The sequence below is a fragment of the Vidua macroura genome, chromosome 1 (genome assembly GCF_024509145.1).
Source record: "Vidua macroura isolate BioBank_ID:100142 chromosome 1, ASM2450914v1, whole genome shotgun sequence".
Classification (NCBI taxonomy): domain Eukaryota; kingdom Metazoa; phylum Chordata; class Aves; order Passeriformes; family Viduidae; genus Vidua; species Vidua macroura.
The window spans coordinates 29,032,286-29,050,401 of record NC_071571.1 but is presented as its reverse complement, the minus strand read 5'-3'; the positions used below and the strand labels follow the sequence as shown (position 1 = coordinate 29,050,401).

Sequence of the window (18,116 nt, the reverse complement as noted above, 5' to 3'; positions counted from 1 at the left end):
GCGTCTCTGAAATGATGCATAATCCCCACACTTTATTACTGCTTATATCTGTGGGTTTATATTGCAGCACAGGTACCAAGAGAAACGAATTATATTGCTTCAGAGGGAGTTAAACTGGCAAAAATTTGGGAAAAAAGAAAAGGCTGAAAATAAATATACATCTGTTGTGAATCTGGATTGACTCTAAGGTTAAATGATGCCTGCATTGACCAAATTGCCATGGAAAAATACGAACTGATCATAATTACCGTAGAATAGAACTTTGTCCTCTTGTTTGGTAGGCTCTTGGGTACAATAAAACTTTGGCTAAAAGAAACTGAATTCATATTTGTAAGCTTTCCCTTTGACAGTAAGGAAAATATTCTTAAATTGTGTAAATTGCCATCCTTTTGCTGACTTCAGCAAAGTTATGACAACTTATATCACTCAAATGGTGGTCCCCAAGTATGACTTATCTATCTGATTTTACTGTAATACACATATTGCAAATATGCAAACCACACACTAGAAAGAACTGACAAGAATCCTACTTACATTCTGATAAATATTCAGGAAGGTGGTTCTTTCAGTCTCCAACGTAAAAAATCAGAAAGACTACAAAAGTCCTGAAGAGGAGGAATTGTACACTGGTTCATTCAGGTCAATTTTACATATCTCCTTCCCCATAAATGGTAAGTTAAAAAACCAAAAACGACCCACCAGCAAACCCAAGAAACACAAAGTGAATGCAAATAGTAGCCCATACATGAAAATATAAAGGATGTTCCAAACAGTGTTGGCTCCAGATGTTTTTATGAGTTAAACAGTTTACTGTTTTCACATATTTAAAACATTCTATTTTTTTCACTCGATGTTTATAAGCTTTGGGCAAACTTGCTGGCATTGATTTAAGTTATGCTTTTGTACCACATGTAGGTTAAACACACATTCTGAAAAGGTACAATGCAAACAAGAATTCAACCATTAATGTTGAGAAGTAGCAACTGCTTACAATTTTTTTCCAGTAATTATTCTGCTATTACTGAGAAGCTTTGCATTGAAGCTATAACTAAAAAGTTATAAGGATGCTATCATATAGCCATAGGTATTTGGTAACTGCACAGAAACTTTCTGAATCATTTCAGAAAGTGTTTGAAGCTGCTTGTTTGCCTTAACACTAATTGCCTATATTTGCATTCTCCTTATATAGTTTAAAATGAAAGCATAAAGCTCTGCAGCGAAATGCGTGCTCCAGTTCATGCGTGCTTAACACTGATTTTTAAAAGAAGTAATAAGAAAACTTGATATAGGACTTGTGAACTTATTTGGGAACTCAGGGGAGCACATTCCTGAATAGAGAGATTTGGATATGAAGCTATTGACAAACACAGAGCTGTGCAATTATAGCTTTGCTATTGCATTCTTCTTTTTCTTCTTCACCTTTAGGAATATCTCCTACCTCTCCCTAAAATGTCCTATTTGGCTTGTCTCTTATTTCTCTTGGAAACCTTATCTTTCTCCCTCTTCCTCGCACCCTCTCACTTTCATCATTGTGCTTCACTTATTTCTTTTTTTTTTTTTTTTTTTTTTTTTTGGTCATGTGCGAGAAATCCTGCATGGCCATCCCCTAGAATTAAGGCATTTTTACACCGCCTTGGCTTCGGGACTTCCCCGACCTCTTCACAGCTGTGTCTGTGTGAGGGCTGCGGCAGCAGCGGCCCTGGAAGGAGGGGTGCTGGCATTCCTGCCCCTCCGGCCCCGGCCCCCACGACGGCGACTCGCCCCCGTGGCTGGGGCGGGCAGGCGGACAGCAGCAGGTTGGAGAGCGGCGGAGGGCAGCGGAGCGGTGCGGTGCGGTGCGCGGGGGCCGCCCCGCCGCTCCCACCTGGGGCCGCCTGCGCCGCCCGCCCGCCCCCGCAACCCTCGGGCCGCCGCCGCCGGGGCCGCTGCGGGCGCGACGCTCCGCGCCTGTCGCTGTCTCGCAGTTATTGCTTCATGGCAGCGCCTGTTTGTGAGGGACAGCAGCACCCCTGTGCTGGCAGTCCGGCGTGTTCCCAAACTCAAGAGGGGTTCAGCCATCGAGATTTCTTTGTATTCCTCCCTTCTAATATTAGAACACATATTGAAACGATAAACACAATGAAAAGCACAAAATATTTCATCAGTGTTGTAACTGTATATTTCCTTTATTCTGAAGAAATATCAAGTTTTAAACGGTGCACAGAGGCAGCAACTTCTGCTTTGGACGCCGCTCTCTTTGTAAAGACCGCGTTGTTACAGTTAAATCTAAAGACAGTTATTAAAAAGAGTTAGATGTCAGAAAAGGGGGGAATCTTACCGTCGAAAGACTGCTGCAGGTTCCAGCTCAGTCTGAAACTGCAGTGAAAAGCGAAGCAGCTGCTGAACAAAAGTTTTAGATTTTTTTTAAAGAAAGTCTGCAAAACTAATTTCCCACAAAATAGGACTCAATTTCCGTTTAAGAAACCAGCTCTAGCAAAAGTCATACAATTGCTGATTTTTTCCACTAGCAATCTAGCAATTGAAATTCATTTTATCTTTAGCACATGGACCCAAGAATTTAGACTTGAGAGAAATATTTTTCCTTTTCTACTTTTTTTTTTTGTTGTTGTTGGTTTTGGGTTTTTTTGTTTTTGTTTTGTTTTGTTTTGTTTTTGGGGGGGGAGGAGGAGCAAGGTACATCGAGTAGGAAGGGCTGAAGAACAAAACCTCTGCGCAGTGGGCACCTCTTTGGTCATTGATCACTAAATGCGTTATCTTGATTTAAACCAGTTAAGAGACGCCTTGGTGGCTACTGTAATTCCACTACACGCATCGCATGTTAAAAAATAATTTTAAAAAAGAAAAAAAAAAAAAGGCCCAGATTTTCCAGGTTGTTCCCCAATCCACTAAAGACATTTGCAACGAAGGAAATGAAGATAAAACAAATAAACATTATGCGACTTCTTGTTTTGAAGGGGCAGAGGGCAAGAGGAGAAACTTCTCTGTGCAGCCAGCGTTGCTGGCACGGTGGGCGCCGGTAGGTTCGTTGTAGAACCAGCCAACCAGCCGCCGGTGCTGGGGCACAGCGTGAGGTTCTGGAGGGCAGCCGGGGCAGCGCCGCGGCCCATCGCGAGTGCCGGGGCGGTGGGCGCGGGCGAAGCGGGTGGATGACCCGCACCGGGACCCTCGGAGCGCGGCAGGCAGCCCCGGCCTCGGCCTCGGCCCGCGCGGCCCCGCACGCCGGCGCTCTCGCACCTGGGCTCGCAGGTGAGGCGCTGGCGAGAGCGATTCAGCTCCGGGGAAACGGGGCGGTGGTGGCCCCCGCGTCCCCCGCCCCAGAGTCACCCCCGCATGTCGCCTCACGTCTTTACTGCGCTCCCTCGCCCGCAGCCCCCGAGGGGCGGCAGGACCCCGAGCGATCCGTCAGCCCCGACGGGGCGGTGATGGCCCTGCGGGGGCCGTGCGGCCAGGGGGCACCGCCGCCGATCCACCCGGGGCGATGGGGGTTCGGGGCAGCCGCGGCGGGGAGGCGCGGCCCGCCCGGGGGCAGGGACGAGCGGGCTGCGCCCCCGCGGAGCCGCCCCCCCGCCAGGCCCCGGGCGCCCGGGGCGCGGGCGCGCAGCGCTGCCGCCCGCTGACGGAGCGGCTCGGCGCGGGGACGGCGCTGGCGTTTTGGAGGGAGTTTGCATGTGGTCAGTGCTGTGCTGCTGAGCCAGCCCCCAGCTCACATTACACACTACTGTATTTATAACCTCTCGAAGCTGTTTCCCCCTTCAAGCAGTTCTCTGGGACCACCTTCTATTGGCTTCAACCTCTCCCACTTCTTGACATCTGAGCAGATCTGAGAACGGCTCATCTAGGTCCGCGTGTTTATGCAGCGGAGACTGGCCACTAGGGCTAAAGACCTGGATTATTTGAGCTCAGCTGCCTGCTGCAGAGTCTGTCGGTGCCGTTTTGGAAAAAAAAAAATCCCAGCCCCGATCTGTTTACAGTGAAAGTTGACAAAGGGTGGTGAAGTTGGATCTTTCCTAAACTCTCCTGCCTGGAACCTGAGACTTGCATGCCATGGATCACACACTCTTTGGCTGCCTGCGCAGCCCCCATGCCACTGCGCAGAGCTTGCACCCTTTCTCCCAGTCTTCTCTTGCCCTGCATGGAAGATCTGACCACATGTCCTACCCTGATCTGTCTTCTTCTTCTTCCTCTTGCATAATAGCGGGATACCCCAATGAGGAGGGCATGTTTGCCAGCCAACATCATAGGGGGCACCATCACCATCACCATCACCACCATCACCACCACCAGCAACAGCAGCACCAAGCTTTGCAGACGAACTGGCATATTCCTCAGATGTCGTCTCCTCCCGCCGCGGCCAGGCACAGCCTCTGCCTTCAGCCTGACTCAGGAGGACCCCCGGAGCTGGGCAGCAGCCCCCCTGTCCTGTGTTCGAACTCTTCCAGCCTGGGCACCAACACCCCCACGGGGGCAGCATGTGCGCCAGGGGACTATGGCAGGCAGGCTCTGTCCCCGGTGGAAACAGAGAAGAGGTCCGGCAAAAGGAAAAGCGACAGCTCAGGTAAAGGCTCGCGCGTTCCCCAGCAGGGCGGGATCCCCGGGTGGCGGGTGTCGGGGGAAGTGGCGCGGTCGGGCCCCGCGGACCTGCCGCCGCTCGGCTGGGCTCGTTTAGCTCAACACGTTTGGCTCGGCTCAGCTCGGCTCGGCTCGGTTCGCTCGGCCACGGCCGCCGCCGTGCTCTCGCCGCCGGCTGACACCCGGCTGCCGGGTTGCTCCTTCCCTCCAACGCGCTCTCGGGATCTCCATCACTAACGCAAGCTTTATTAAAGCTTCGGGGGGAGAAATAGAAAGAAAAAATTCAGCACGTGATAGAGTATGAAATCAAGGTGGTGGTGGGGGAGAGTTTCCTACAGCCAAGGAGAGAAACGTTTGTAGTTCTGGTGCGGTTTTCAGCATCTGGTCCCGCGGCCCCCTCCCCCTTGCCCGATACGACACCTCTGCTTCAAAATTCAGAATCCAGCGCGCTCCTTCCCCTCCGCCCCTTCGCCGTGGAGCTGACTGCGGCTCCGAGGCGATTGCACAACGCTTGGAAGCTCTGCCTTGGAAGCGGGGATTCGGGAGAGGAGCTGATGCCTTGCTACCCTGTAGGATCTGAGGATCCCTGTAGGATCTGAGTGATCTCTGCATCAAATCCTCAGCGTGAAGGGGCAAAATTTGGACTCTGTGAAGCAAACGGGTGAATGGGAGTTTCAGAAAGCTGCTTCACTTCAGTTTTTTTGGTGTCGGGGACAGAGGAAAGGAAGGAGCAGTCTGTCTTTTAAAATCACAGTAATTCTTACATAAAAACATGTAGACCCACAGTCATTCCAGACTGATGATTTGGCATCAATGAATGGGCAAAAACCCTTGATATTATCTCTGCTTTCTAAAATAGCAAAGCCTTTCAAAGTCCTGCTCTGACAAAAGCCACTCGGTGAAGGCAACACAACTGATGGGACTTCCGTTAGGGCTCACATGAACCGAGGGGTTACCAAAAATATAGTGAGACAGGCAGGAGGCACTTGAGAGAGGGTTCAACAGATTGAAAACTCAAGAGCTGGCGTAGCAAATTATTTGTTATCACAGAAGAGAAAGTGAAAGGCTTTTCCAGATATGTATGAAGTTCACAACTGAAACCATAACTTCTTTCACTCAGAATGCTGTAAGCTTGGTAGAGTGCAAGCAACAAAAAGGATTAAAAAAATAACTCTCAAGAATGCCACCACTTCCTTCATTGTCCATTACATTAGCAAATATTAACAGTTACAGTAATTTATCTGAATTTCGTCTTACATAGCTGGTGTAGCTGCTAAAAACTCGTCTTGCATTTAAAGCTGTATTTAATTCAAACAGTGCTGGTAAAATCTTTTGGTTTGTCTTCTTTACTTTCAATGAGAAAAAGAATTATCTGATTTTGTGAGGTATATGAACAGACCCTGTTACAACTGAGAAAATAACTGGATGCCTGCTGGTGTAAGGATTTATTGTATTTGTTGGTCTATTTAAAGCCAAAGGAAAAAAGGAAATTGGTCCCTTTCACTGTCAGGGAAGTATCTGAATCACTTTCTGTGTATTTTATTCTGCATTGCAAACCAAAAAAACACCAGCGAGGAATGTCCTAAAACTTACCCTGAAGTGACTGGAGTCTTCCACTGGATTAGTGGACAAGAGTTCGAGCCTTTACCCATGGTTATGTTTATCTTGCAATGCACTTCAAGCCTCACTTTCTAAGACTTTCTGAAGATCAAGGCAGGTAACTATTTCCTCCTCCCTTCCGCTAAGAAAAAAAATATGACTGTTCGCACAATTGTAAATCTCTCAAACTGAAAATAGCTGTCTTTTGACAACAACTGCATAGCTGCTGTATGTTTGGTTTTTCTTCAGGAAAAGCCTGCGTTTTGGACTGAATATTTAACCCCACCCCTTTATTAGTCCTGAGCTCTGGTGCTAGATATTTAGTGCTATTCTCATAATATGGCAGCAAGAATTATTTTAATTTGCTGCGTTTCTATATTTGTCATCCATAATTGCCCCTCATTTGATTAAACATCATCGCCTTTATTTCTCATTAATCTTTTTTTTTAAACAAATGACTGTGCTTGAAAGAATTTCTTCCATGCCTTCATCAGACTTGGAACTACTTCAATAGACATTTGTAAAAAATCCTAATAGTAAATAACTAAGAGGTGAAGAGAGAAAGAGACTGCTTTAAGTTTCAGTGCCAGCATTCTGAGGCAATTATTAATGCTTTTGCTTATTTACACATATATTTCCTCTTAAGCACATCACTTAAAGCCACAGAATGCTCAGCGTTTTCTTGAGCACTGAATCTGTTCTGCATTTCAGAGCTGAATTAACCTTAGGCTACCCCTTTCTCCCACTACTTAGGTTTTGTTTCTGTGTATTTAAGATCACAAAGCTGAGTTTGTAGACAGTTTAAAGAATGTAAAACATGACCATTCCTTGTATCATTTACCTTCCAAACAAGTAACTGTTTCTTAGCCGTATAGCTACTCTGAAAATTTACCAGAAGGGACACCCCATTTTACTTATTTGTTATGATGATGGGAGTGCAACATTATAAAATTATAAAAAAAAATCCAGAAGGCAAACAGAATTTAGTATGATAGACTGTGTGTTTTTCCCTGGAATTCACATATTGCAAGGGAATGGGAGGATATAGAAATATTCTTCTCTAATCTGTTACAGTTTCATTTGGGATTGAGAAAACAAGGTGAAATGTGCTCTCATGATAGTTATATAAACTGATTTACAGTTTTCTTTAGCCCTAACCCAGATTTTAAGCCGTTTGGAAAGTTCCCTTTGAAGATATTGAAAAGACTGCTACAGAATAGGGTGAAATTTTCAACTGTTCTCGTTGCAAAGGACTGGGAAATACTGCTTATGTAGTCATCATCCCCTGCTTGCTGCAGCTGTCAGTATCGCCAGGTTTTGTAGTTGCTCTCTCATAATCTGCAGAACATTCCTTTCAACCTGTGTAGGCCCAGAAGTGGGTCGGTAAAGTTGCCTGTGAATTGAGGAGTGGTGCACACAAATCTTTTTATGTTAACATTTTGCTGTGAATAATGGCATCTGCATCCTCACCTTTGTAACTCAGCTCTTCGGATATCAAGGCTGTACAAGTAGAGGGACAATACTAAATTTGAGGGTTGGTTGCAAATGAAATAGCTTATTTTAAAGTGCCCTAATGGTCAGAATTATCTGTGTGCTAATGAGGTGCGGATGAAAACCATGCTGAGTGTATAGAAAACATATTCTTGGAGTGCTTTGTTGCTTTGTGGTATGAGTTGTTCTATATGGAATATTTTGGATTTTTCTAATGCCTCCCCTTCTCATTACTTGCCTGTGAATTTCAGGGCCATTTTATTTTTATTTATTATAAAGTAGATTTTGATTCTCAGATGATGCAAAACACATAAGATGCAAAATTACTTCTGTAATTTCCTAAGTTACGTTACTTAGGTCCAAGTTTTCTTAAGACTTCAGTTAGGAAAAAAGCATATTAATGCCAATATAGGAAGTGCTATCTAGATTTACTGAGAAATATGAAAAAAAGAGTGAATCTGGTATCCTTAAGGAAGTCTAAAATGCTATGGTGAAAAAAACATCTGTACTATGCTGAAAAGACCAGGGGGAGGCTGAGTACAGTTGAAGGAGTTCTTCTAAGCAATACAGCTATTCAAACATTAAATTGCAAGAGATAAAGATATAAGGAAATTGCATTCCTGTTAAAGTCTAATGTAATTAAACACTTTTTTTAAAGGCATGAAAAGCCTTTAAAAAAAAAAAATAAACCAAATTTCGCCATGGGAAAGTGCTTTCTGTGTGGCACAGGATTCCAAGAAAAGGCTAGCAGGTAATAAAAATTATTCATATTTTTGAATGTATTTACAATAGTAGCATTTAGAAAAGCATTTCAGGAATCCACTGTTTCACTAGTTCGGCCAAGTGTTTCAATACCTGTTCTGGTGGGTTTTGTTCATTGACAAATCACATGAATAAAAACAATACTTTCCCCCCCCCAAGTTTTAATATTTTATAACCTACCTATTCTCAACATGCAAGCAGCAAAAAGTTTTATCTCCAGGGAATTTATTTTAAACATATCTAAATATCATAAATCATATGTACTTGTTTGAAATGGTCTCTAAAAAGCAGGTCATTTTGATAAATGATTATAAATACTGTGAAATCATGAGTTTTGAGGACTTTTGATTGGTTTCTGAAACATGTCAGTAAGAAAAATGAGCTGCATGCTTGCAGTCAAAAAGCACTGTGTAACTGATTCATCAATATGTCTGTGCTTTTCAGTGTGGTTGTAAACGGAAACAAGAAAAAATACACAATAAAGCATAGCTTTTCTGGAAAGAGTTAATTTGTTTGGTATCTCGTATAAAAAGCATCACTTACCCATAAGAAAACAACAACAACAAAAACTCTGTAGATTTTATAAATGAAACAATTTCAAAATCCGATGAATAACACACACACTTTTAGGAGAAAACCTTCAAGACTGATTGCTTATCAAATGATGGGCTTACTAGTAAGCTAATTGCTGAATTGTTTTAATAGATGAAAACTTGCAAGAAATTCACCTTTGTTCTCAGGAAATATAATCAAGAACTTTTCTAAGACTAAAATTCTGAAGGACTCTGTAGCTGATACATTTTCAAAATTCCATGCCCCTAGCCAAAGAAGAACTTTGTGTGGACAAAAAGAAAAAGAACTACTTATGTCTCCTATTTATGCATTTCTGTCTGTTTGTATAAATGATTCAGTAGGATTTACGCTTCTCCTTCTCCCCTTCCTCATCAACCCACCCTTTTAGAAACATTGGAGGGCTGATCCAGACCTTTACGGGATCACAAATGTTTTTTGTGAGAAGGTCCATTGACTCCAGCAAAACCACTGAAGTGCTCAAGGTTTTTTAAGCAATCAGAGCTTAATTATTTTACATGGGCATTAAAGAAAAATCTTTATAATTCTTGCAGATATTTACTGATAAAATGTTCAGATTGTCTGAAAATTGCCATTTGAGCATTTTATATACACATTGAATTTTAACTACACTGGTTTTAACATCCTAGGATAAAATTTGTCCTAGCATACCTAGTGTGACTTCTGTAGTATTTTCTAATGTAAGTAATCAAATGAGTCTTTTTTTTTTGTCTTTTTGCCATTTTTAGACATGTCAGTTGTTTAATAAATGTTTTTTAATTGATCCTGTTGATCTGCATATTGTTTGCCGTGTGGAAATACTCGTTCTTTAGTGATGCAATGACTTTATATGCTCTGTCTCAATTCCTCAAGAGTAGGATTGAGCTCTGTGTCTTGAAATTCAAAGGCAGGTAACATTATCTTTGCTTCTGTCTGCTGATGCCCTAATATTGCTCGCTGGATTATTGCTTTCAAAGACACTGTTACTTGGCAGTATGAATAGTCACCGTTGCATGTTTCTCTCAGTAGCAAAATGTACTCTACCAAAATGTACTCTACTGTTTTGTAAGTCTCCGGAAAGTAAGCAAAATAAATCTGGTTTCATCTGCTAGACTGAGCAAAGTTTAAACCCATCAGTAAAACGTAGTTATGGTGGGGAAGGCTTCAACCCTTACTTTTGCTATGCTACCCCGTGTCCTTGTTCTAATATACTTAAGAATGCAACTTGAAAGGATGCGAAAGGAAAGTCATATTTTTTAAATATAAATACTTGCATATGTCGCTAATAAGGTTTCTAACTGAAATAGTGTGGTGTTAGAGAATTTTGATAAACAGTGCTTGAGGCTACTTCATTACATCAGTGCACAGCTGGGCACTGAACCCAGTCCTATGATCTGTCTCGAGCCTGTGCCCTGTCCTTTTATGACTGTTTGCCCAACTTATATAATGGCCATACCAGTGCTTTCCTTCCATTTGGGAAGTACTGTAAACTTTTATGAAACTAAAAGCTTTGTGTGCGTGTGTGTGCGTACATGCTTTTTATTTTTAGTAGGCTTTAAAGACTTACAGATCTGCATCACAATTTCTCTAGTACTGCTAGTTGCAGAATACAAGCAAGATGGTGCACAGCCACCCTGCAGAAAAAGCCTTCCTCCTGCTACTCAGCAGGGCAATTGCATCACCTTTACCAGCATCAGCTGTGTGACTGCACGCACGGCCAGAAGCCATTTGACTTCTGGAGTGAGTGTCTGGCGTCTTCCATGAGCATGTAGATGCTTTTCTATTGTGTTAAATGAAAATCTGAATTCAAAAATAGCCTGATGTAATTGTGCTGGGTACATACAGTCCAGTCCTAGATTTTAAGTATTTGAATCAGTAAAAAGAAAGTTATTGAAATAAATGGTTTATAAACAGACATGCTAGGGGAAATTTCACCAGGAAGATACTAATGACAAAACTCCTACTGATTTTTGTTAGGACCACCAGAGTTTAAGTTTTGAGTTCTTACTCTAAATGTAGCTTAGCTTGGAAGAAGGAGATTGACCAGTTAGCCATAATAGTGCTTAAGTTTTTTTGTTATACGCTGTCTTGAATTCTTTCAGCGGCAAATACGGCAAAGGAATTCTTGTTTAAAAAACCACTGCTGCCATTGGTCTTGGCTTTCTAGCATGTGTTGTCTTTGTTATTTATTAATACATATTACAAAATCCGTGTCCTTTGATAAGTTTACCTAAAGCATATCCATTTAAAATAATATTGAATAGACAATAGTATAAATCACAATGATGTTATTCATTTTACTCTGCAAATTTTATACATGCATCTGTAACTTCACTAGTGCAGAGTTGCATCACTGCATCCTAACATTCAATAAATGATGCAAAGTGAAAAATACCCACATTAATAAAACGGGATATAGTAGTAGACAGTGCACTGTAATACATGAAAGTTTTCTTCTGAAGTCTTCTATGAAACACTGTAAATAGACTACTTAGGTTGTCAAAATTCTACTTGCTAACATTAGTAATATTAAAGATGTAACGTTCACTGTAGATTAGAAAGGATACCTTTTTTTTCAAGATCTTGGACCTACAGAAGATACTAAGGCACCCCCTATTCAGAATGTGAGTTGATTTTCTATGTGGAACTGTAAATTTTTACAAATAGTTTTGGGGACAGGTCACTTGACTGGAATTTGTACATATTAATAAAGAGACATATGATTATATGCCAAAAGAGAAATCTGGAATAACATTTGGAAATTTGCTACTGAATATTTTATTATTTAATGCTGGATGTAATCACTGAATGCTGTGCATTCTGAAATTCCTGGAGCTTCTTACTCAATGCAATGGAAAAAAGTTGTCTGAACTTTGTATTGAAAACTACCTGTGCTGAAAAAACCTCATAAGAAAATATCTATGAGAAGTTAATGGTCATGTGAAAGAAAGTGATATTGTACTTGATTCAATGTTTTCTTTTGTTCTTCTTTAATAAATGAAACAAAATAATTGACGAAACCAAAGAAGCAAGCCTCAAAGCAATGAATCAAATCTTTAATTTATTATAGAAAAGAATAGTTTTACTAAACCAATAAAATCCAGTGGATTATGAAAATCCAGTGGATTTTTGTTTTCTTTCTTTCTCTTTCTTTCTCTCTTTTTTTCTCTTTTTCTCTTTCTCTCTCTATTGCGCTCTTTCTCCCTCTCCTCTCCTCTCCTCTCCTCTCCTCTCCTCTCCTCTCCTCTCCTCTCCTCTCCTCTCCTCTCCTCTCCTCTCCTCTCCTCTCCTCTCCTCTCCTCTCCTCTCCTCTCCTCTCCTCTCCTCTCCTCTCCTCTCCTCTCCTCTCCTCTCCTCTCCTCTCCTCTCCTCTCCTCTCCTCTCCTCTCCTCTCCTCTCCTCTCCTCTCCTCTCCTCTCCTCTCCTCTCCTCTCCTCTCCTCTCCTCTCCTCTCCTCTCCTCTCCTCTCCTCTCCTCTCCTCTCCTCTCCTCTCCTCTCCTCTCCTCTCCTCTCCTCTCCTCTCCTCTCCTCTCCTCTCCTCTCCTCTCCTCTCCTCTCCTCTCCTCTCCGTGCTGCTTCTTGGACTAAAGAAAAACTAGCTGATTGAACATTATTTTATAGCAAATAGGATATGAAAAACTAAAACTGAAACAGATTACTGCAACCTTTTAAAAGTCCTTCTTCCTTCTGCATTCTCTCATATCTCTAATAGCTATTTCTTATTTTTAGCAAGTAAGTCTGGAAAAATACTGCCTTACATAAACTATTCGATGCACTTCAGTATCCTCTGCCACTATTGTGAGTTTAATTCTTAGACTGTGATCTTACAATGATTGTAGTATGCATTTAATTTTGTATGTTGGGAGATGAATGAAACCTCGGGAAGCTGAAGTCAAAACTAGCTATTGAGTGGAGCCAGGACTTCACAGCTGAAGTAGTCATGAAGTAGTACTTTGATATGAACACTGCCGAAGTTAAGTGTATGTTTACACATTTTGGTGAATTGAGGGCATTAGTCACTTAAATTTACCAAGCGGAAAAAACTGTTTCCCACTTTGGTCCTCCTAAAAATAGATACTAAAAAAATCTGTTGGACATATGTGGATTAACAATATAGCTCTGAAGAGAGTTGAATGAACTGTGGAGTTTTCTACCTGCCAAGCAAAAATTGGCATATTCTAGATGTATGCAATATATCCTGAGTGTGCACGGAGGCCTCTTTGGCAGGGGGTGTTTTGACACGGTGAGTGAGGCTCCTCAGGCACATCAGTCTCAATAGCTTTTCAAGCCTTTCATTTTCTTTCATCTGGTGAAGAGTACCAGAATGCTGTAGGCTTCATAGAATATGTGCACAAGTAAAAACTACTCATTAAACTGTGCTTATTACTGTAAAAAGAATGGTAGGAACAGTGACTAGATTTGTGAAAATATCTCCCAAATTTGTGAAAATATCAGCTTGGTTTACAGAAGAAAAAAGAATTTAAATTAGATGTGTGATAAGCTAGACGACAACATATTTTGCGAGGCTTTGGTACACTGAATTGCTAAAAATGGTGTAAATGGAAGCCTGGGCAGCTACGGCAATGTTGACCACTCAAAGATTTCTTGTAAAACTGTGCTTAGAATGCCAAATAGTATTTTCTGCCAGAAGAAAGCAGCAGTATAACTGGGGCTGAAGCACATTCACGCCTTTCAAAGTTATATTTTCAGAACTAGACATTAAAACCTAGTAAAAGTCTGCAATTCATACCCGCCTTATGCAAGGCTTAGGAAGAGCTGAGAACGTTACAAGTTCTTCGCAGTTTGGTTTGACTGACTCAGAATTGACATAGTAATATTAAGCTCTTTTTCTTCCCCTCTGTTTCTATATTCTTATTTTGGGAGTACCACAATGACCTCAAGCTGCAGCTGTGTCTTAAGTCTTTGCGTTCCTGAGGACATTAGAACAATACACACTAATGGTCTCACTCCTGGCTCCCTCTCTCTCCTTCCCTCCCTCTCTCTCTCCCTATTTATTTTTTTACACAAGTCTGTTTCTGAAGGACTGAGTGACTATATAGCCTTTCAATTTCCATTCATCCATGCAACATGAGCACTCTCTTAATTTCAAAGTAAATACAACGCTTTATCTTAATCAGATTTCCATTAGATGTAACCTACAATAACTTAAGAACTGCAGTGATCTGCTAAATAAGGTAACATAATGTTAGTTCTATTTGGCAATGCAAGATGAAACAATTATGAGTCAGATAAAAATAGAAGGCTTCATTAGCAGTTGAATTAGCAGTTGAGCATCTTGAATCTGCAGAATTATCTCTTTTTTTTTGTATTATTAGCACATTAATTTACATGATTTTTTAATAGCTTATTGGGTCAATAAAGAGAGTGACAATTCTGTTGTTTTTATGAAATAATATACTGGTATTAAAAGTGGAAAATGCAATGTCATAATTTCTAAATTTAAAAAAAATTATGTGAACCTGCACAGGAGAAAAAAGCTGGAGACAAGAGTGAAATTTTGATTGCTCCATATTATGAAGAAATATTCTGCCGAACTTTCTTGCAGTTTGGCTTGGTTTTGCATTTTAATTTTTACTCCACTCATTCTAACTCCTTTGCTTTTACACTTCAGTACATTGCTACAGCTTTATGAGGCAAATATCTTTATTACTTTAATATGAGGGTACGTACAGAAATCTAACAGTATTCAAACCCTATACATCTATCATTATTTTTCTGGTTCCAAATGGAAATATAGACAAAGACTATTGCTAATTGAGTTTGCAGTCTGCTGGCATGAGAAATATCAGAGATTTCAGATTTTTATATTTGCAAACATATTGGGAATTGATGACACCCAAACAAACACTTTTTTTGGATAGAGGTTGTGTGTTTCAAGTACAGTGGCTAAAAATGTCCAGTATGTCCAATTTAAAGTATGTTTGGTGAAATATAACTTAGAGAATGACCCAGTCCTTTAAAGTTCCTGGGAAAGCCATTTCCTTTCCTCCTGCAGTAGTCATAGCTTCGCCAGTCTGTTACTCTAATTCTGTCACAGCTTAGGTTACTGTGTATAATTTTTCTGGAATTAACAGTATAATGTTGACAAAGTTAAGCACAAGCATGTCATTTACTACCCTGCTGTTGATTCCTTCAGCTCGATGCTCTGCGGCTAAGAAATGTTCACAGCTTTACCACGTATGGGTAGATAAACTGAAAATATTATTTATGGAGACTTTGGCTTATCTTGTGTATTTCGAGCATGTTTCCACAGCTAATTGACAGTCTTAATTCATGCACAAACTGAAAGATGCATCCATGTTAACCGGGAAACATTTGGTTGGGTTTCTTATGTAGATAACTGGAAAGCTTGGTGTTACCCATATAGTGGAGGCTGGCTGCATCTTTTTGCTGGCCTGTTAATTAAAAGGACTTTGTTAATCTAACAGCAGAGTCTTACTACAAAAAGCAGACCTGTAATCTACAATGAGGTGGAAATGCAAGAAGTATTGCTCCTATCTAAGGTGTTAATACAAAACTACATGAAGCCTTTCTAGTTCAGAAGATATTTGGAGGGGAGTACATATTACCTAAATACCTCTGGAAGAGTATTTCTATGAGTTTTGGAACTGAAACAAGTCTAGGGAATATGTGTATCCTGTTGGACAACAAGCACAAAAAAGGAGGTCTCACTAGTCAGCCTTTGCACCTTCCCTGCCATGTCATTTAATGGCTCATATATCTCTGCTCTCCATAAAGCCAAACTTTACTTGGTAAAGGTCAGTTTCTTTACAAAAGCAGACAGCATTTCCTTTCCTTCCAGGGCAAGAATGCACAGATGTAGGAAAAAAGTGCTCACAAAAGAGACCTAGGGTGAGCGCAAAGCATCTTTTACAGGCATAAAAAAACTTTTGTCCTTGGTTTCCCCAGTGCAAGGCCACGGGCTACTGCTTTTTCTGACCAGGTTGAGAGCTATGATTTAGAACTTATTTTGCTGTGAGGCTTTGCAAGTTGTTTCTTTTTGTTTTCTCTTTTTTCAACATGTTTTCAGATTGTTTTGCAAATGAATTTTACACCACTTAGCAGAAATTAAATCCTGTTTTTTCTGCCCTGGTCCTCTCCTGGCTCTTATTTTAAGCTTTCCAAAACCAAAGCTGATGAAATGATCATACCTTTCAATCACATCCTTTTGAAATTTCCTTCCTAGAATCATTCTTCTGATTCCACCTTATATTCTCAGAGTTAAACTAATTTCACTGCAAGGCGTTGCCCAGTGCCTCAGTCAATATTTTGGATCCTGTTTCTTACCTACCTCAACATTTTCTCCGTGCTGTCTTAACTGTGTTCTTCCTTTTTCCATTCACACTTTTCTCTGTCTTCAGTATGGCTCACATACATGCAAGAAATATCTAAAACCAATATTCTGTCATTACCCATTGTCACCAAGCTATCATCTCTTTTACCGTGCACTTCTTTTTGGTAACTGCTGGTCCGTCATGGCTCTTCTGTGGACTTATGGTCTCTAAGAAAAGTGTACAAGACAGGAAGTGAACAGGAAAAAAAAAAAGAACAAAAATGGTCCTTCATATGCCCTCTCTTCTCTAGAGGTTTTTACTCCAAAAGGGTGTGCACCACAGAGAAGATTCTGTAAACAGCTATAGCAAAAATCAAGCGTGAACCAGACCTGACAATACTGGTTTAGGATCTAATATCAGTGATATACCCAGTGTTGAGCAGGGCTGTGTGTAAAAATGAAGTACTTGAATCTAAGCCAAATGTGTGAAAAAAAGTTAACTTTCTTAAAATGCACTCTTTTAACTCCAAGAATTTAGGTAATTACTTGTGGCAGAAGGAATGTGGTTCAAAGACAGTAAAGTCTCATTTTGAAGGGGGCTGTAAACTTTTTAAATAGCATTGGCAAATTGTTCTTTTACTCCAGTTTTCTGTAAGAAGAATTTTAAAAACAGTAAAATATTTTTATGTGATTTGATTTCACTGATATAATAGACATGCGCATATATCTGGGGTATGTATGTTATTTTAGATTTGATATATATACATATATATGCATATATGTATATATGCATATATATGTATATATATCAAATCATAAATAACAGTAGATAGGGACCTGGGTGGTCCATGTGATCTGACTGGAGCAGCATTTGGTTATACTGTGTTATTTTATTTCTAAACATGTTTTAAAATCAGTTTGGGAAGGAGGAGGAAGCTTTAGGAAGGGTGAGAAAAGCAAAGTTCTGATGATACCTTTTGAATGCTTGGGCTTGGCAATTTTTCAGTTATTTTCAATGTCTAGAGTTTTTCAATGTAATATCAGCAAATAGAATGCATGGTAAAATTACAGAATATCAAATCTAAACTCTGGAGACATAAATTCATATGAGGATCAGCTCACAAGATTGGCTGCTTTAGGGCTAGTCTCCAGTGGGCTTTTTTCCGCATCAAAAAAAATCACCATAAAATTTGGGACAACCTTCAGGCTCAGTGAAGAGGGTTTTATTCCAGGACCAAAGCAGACAAAACCAGTAGATGCCAGAATTGAGGTGCATTTGCAGAGTAGGACAGAGACAGTTTTACAACTTTTGTCTCAACTCTTCTCTTCCCTTGCTAGGAGTAAATCTCCTTGGCTTTTTGGTAAGAGCTCTGTCAACTTTATAGAGGAGGAAGGGAGGAGATGCTAACAAAAACCTATAAGTGTGTTATGTCAGTAACTCACATTTCTGGAGGACACATAAGAATTTAACTATTTGAGAAGACTTTTTTTTTTTTTTTTTTTTTTAAACATAGACAAATGATCTTCTGGTCAAAATTTAGAAAAAAAAAATAGAAAAGTTATAGACTTCTGACAGTGATGGAGTCCTCCTCCCTTCCCCCACCTCTCATCAGCAAGCTGATGTTTCCAGTAACTTCAAAAACAGAAGACCTCTCTGTAATCCTAAATGTGCATAAGGAACAGATTAAAGTCTTGATTTGTGAAAAAAATTGAGCATATGCTTAAGAGCCATTGACTTCAATGAGAGTTAAATACATCCTCACACACGCTTCTTGAACTAGAGACTAATAAGGATATTAAAAAGGATCAAGAGGCTGCTCCTCTTCAGGA

At 40.7% G+C, this 18,116-nt stretch overlaps 1 protein-coding gene across 1 annotated transcript in view; it reads left to right on the top strand.

Annotated features, from left to right (window-relative positions):
• Positions 1-3,770: 3,770 nt before the first annotated feature.
• MEOX2 (mesenchyme homeobox 2) overlaps positions 3,771-18,116 on the top strand; it is a 52,844-nt gene continuing 38,498 nt past the window's right edge. Inside the window, exon 1 of the mRNA XM_053980448.1 lies at positions 3,771-4,555. Within this exon, the coding sequence (XP_053836423.1) occupies positions 4,045-4,555 (511 nt within the window). The 5' untranslated portion in view covers positions 3,771-4,044. The remainder of the gene's footprint in view (positions 4,556-18,116) is intronic.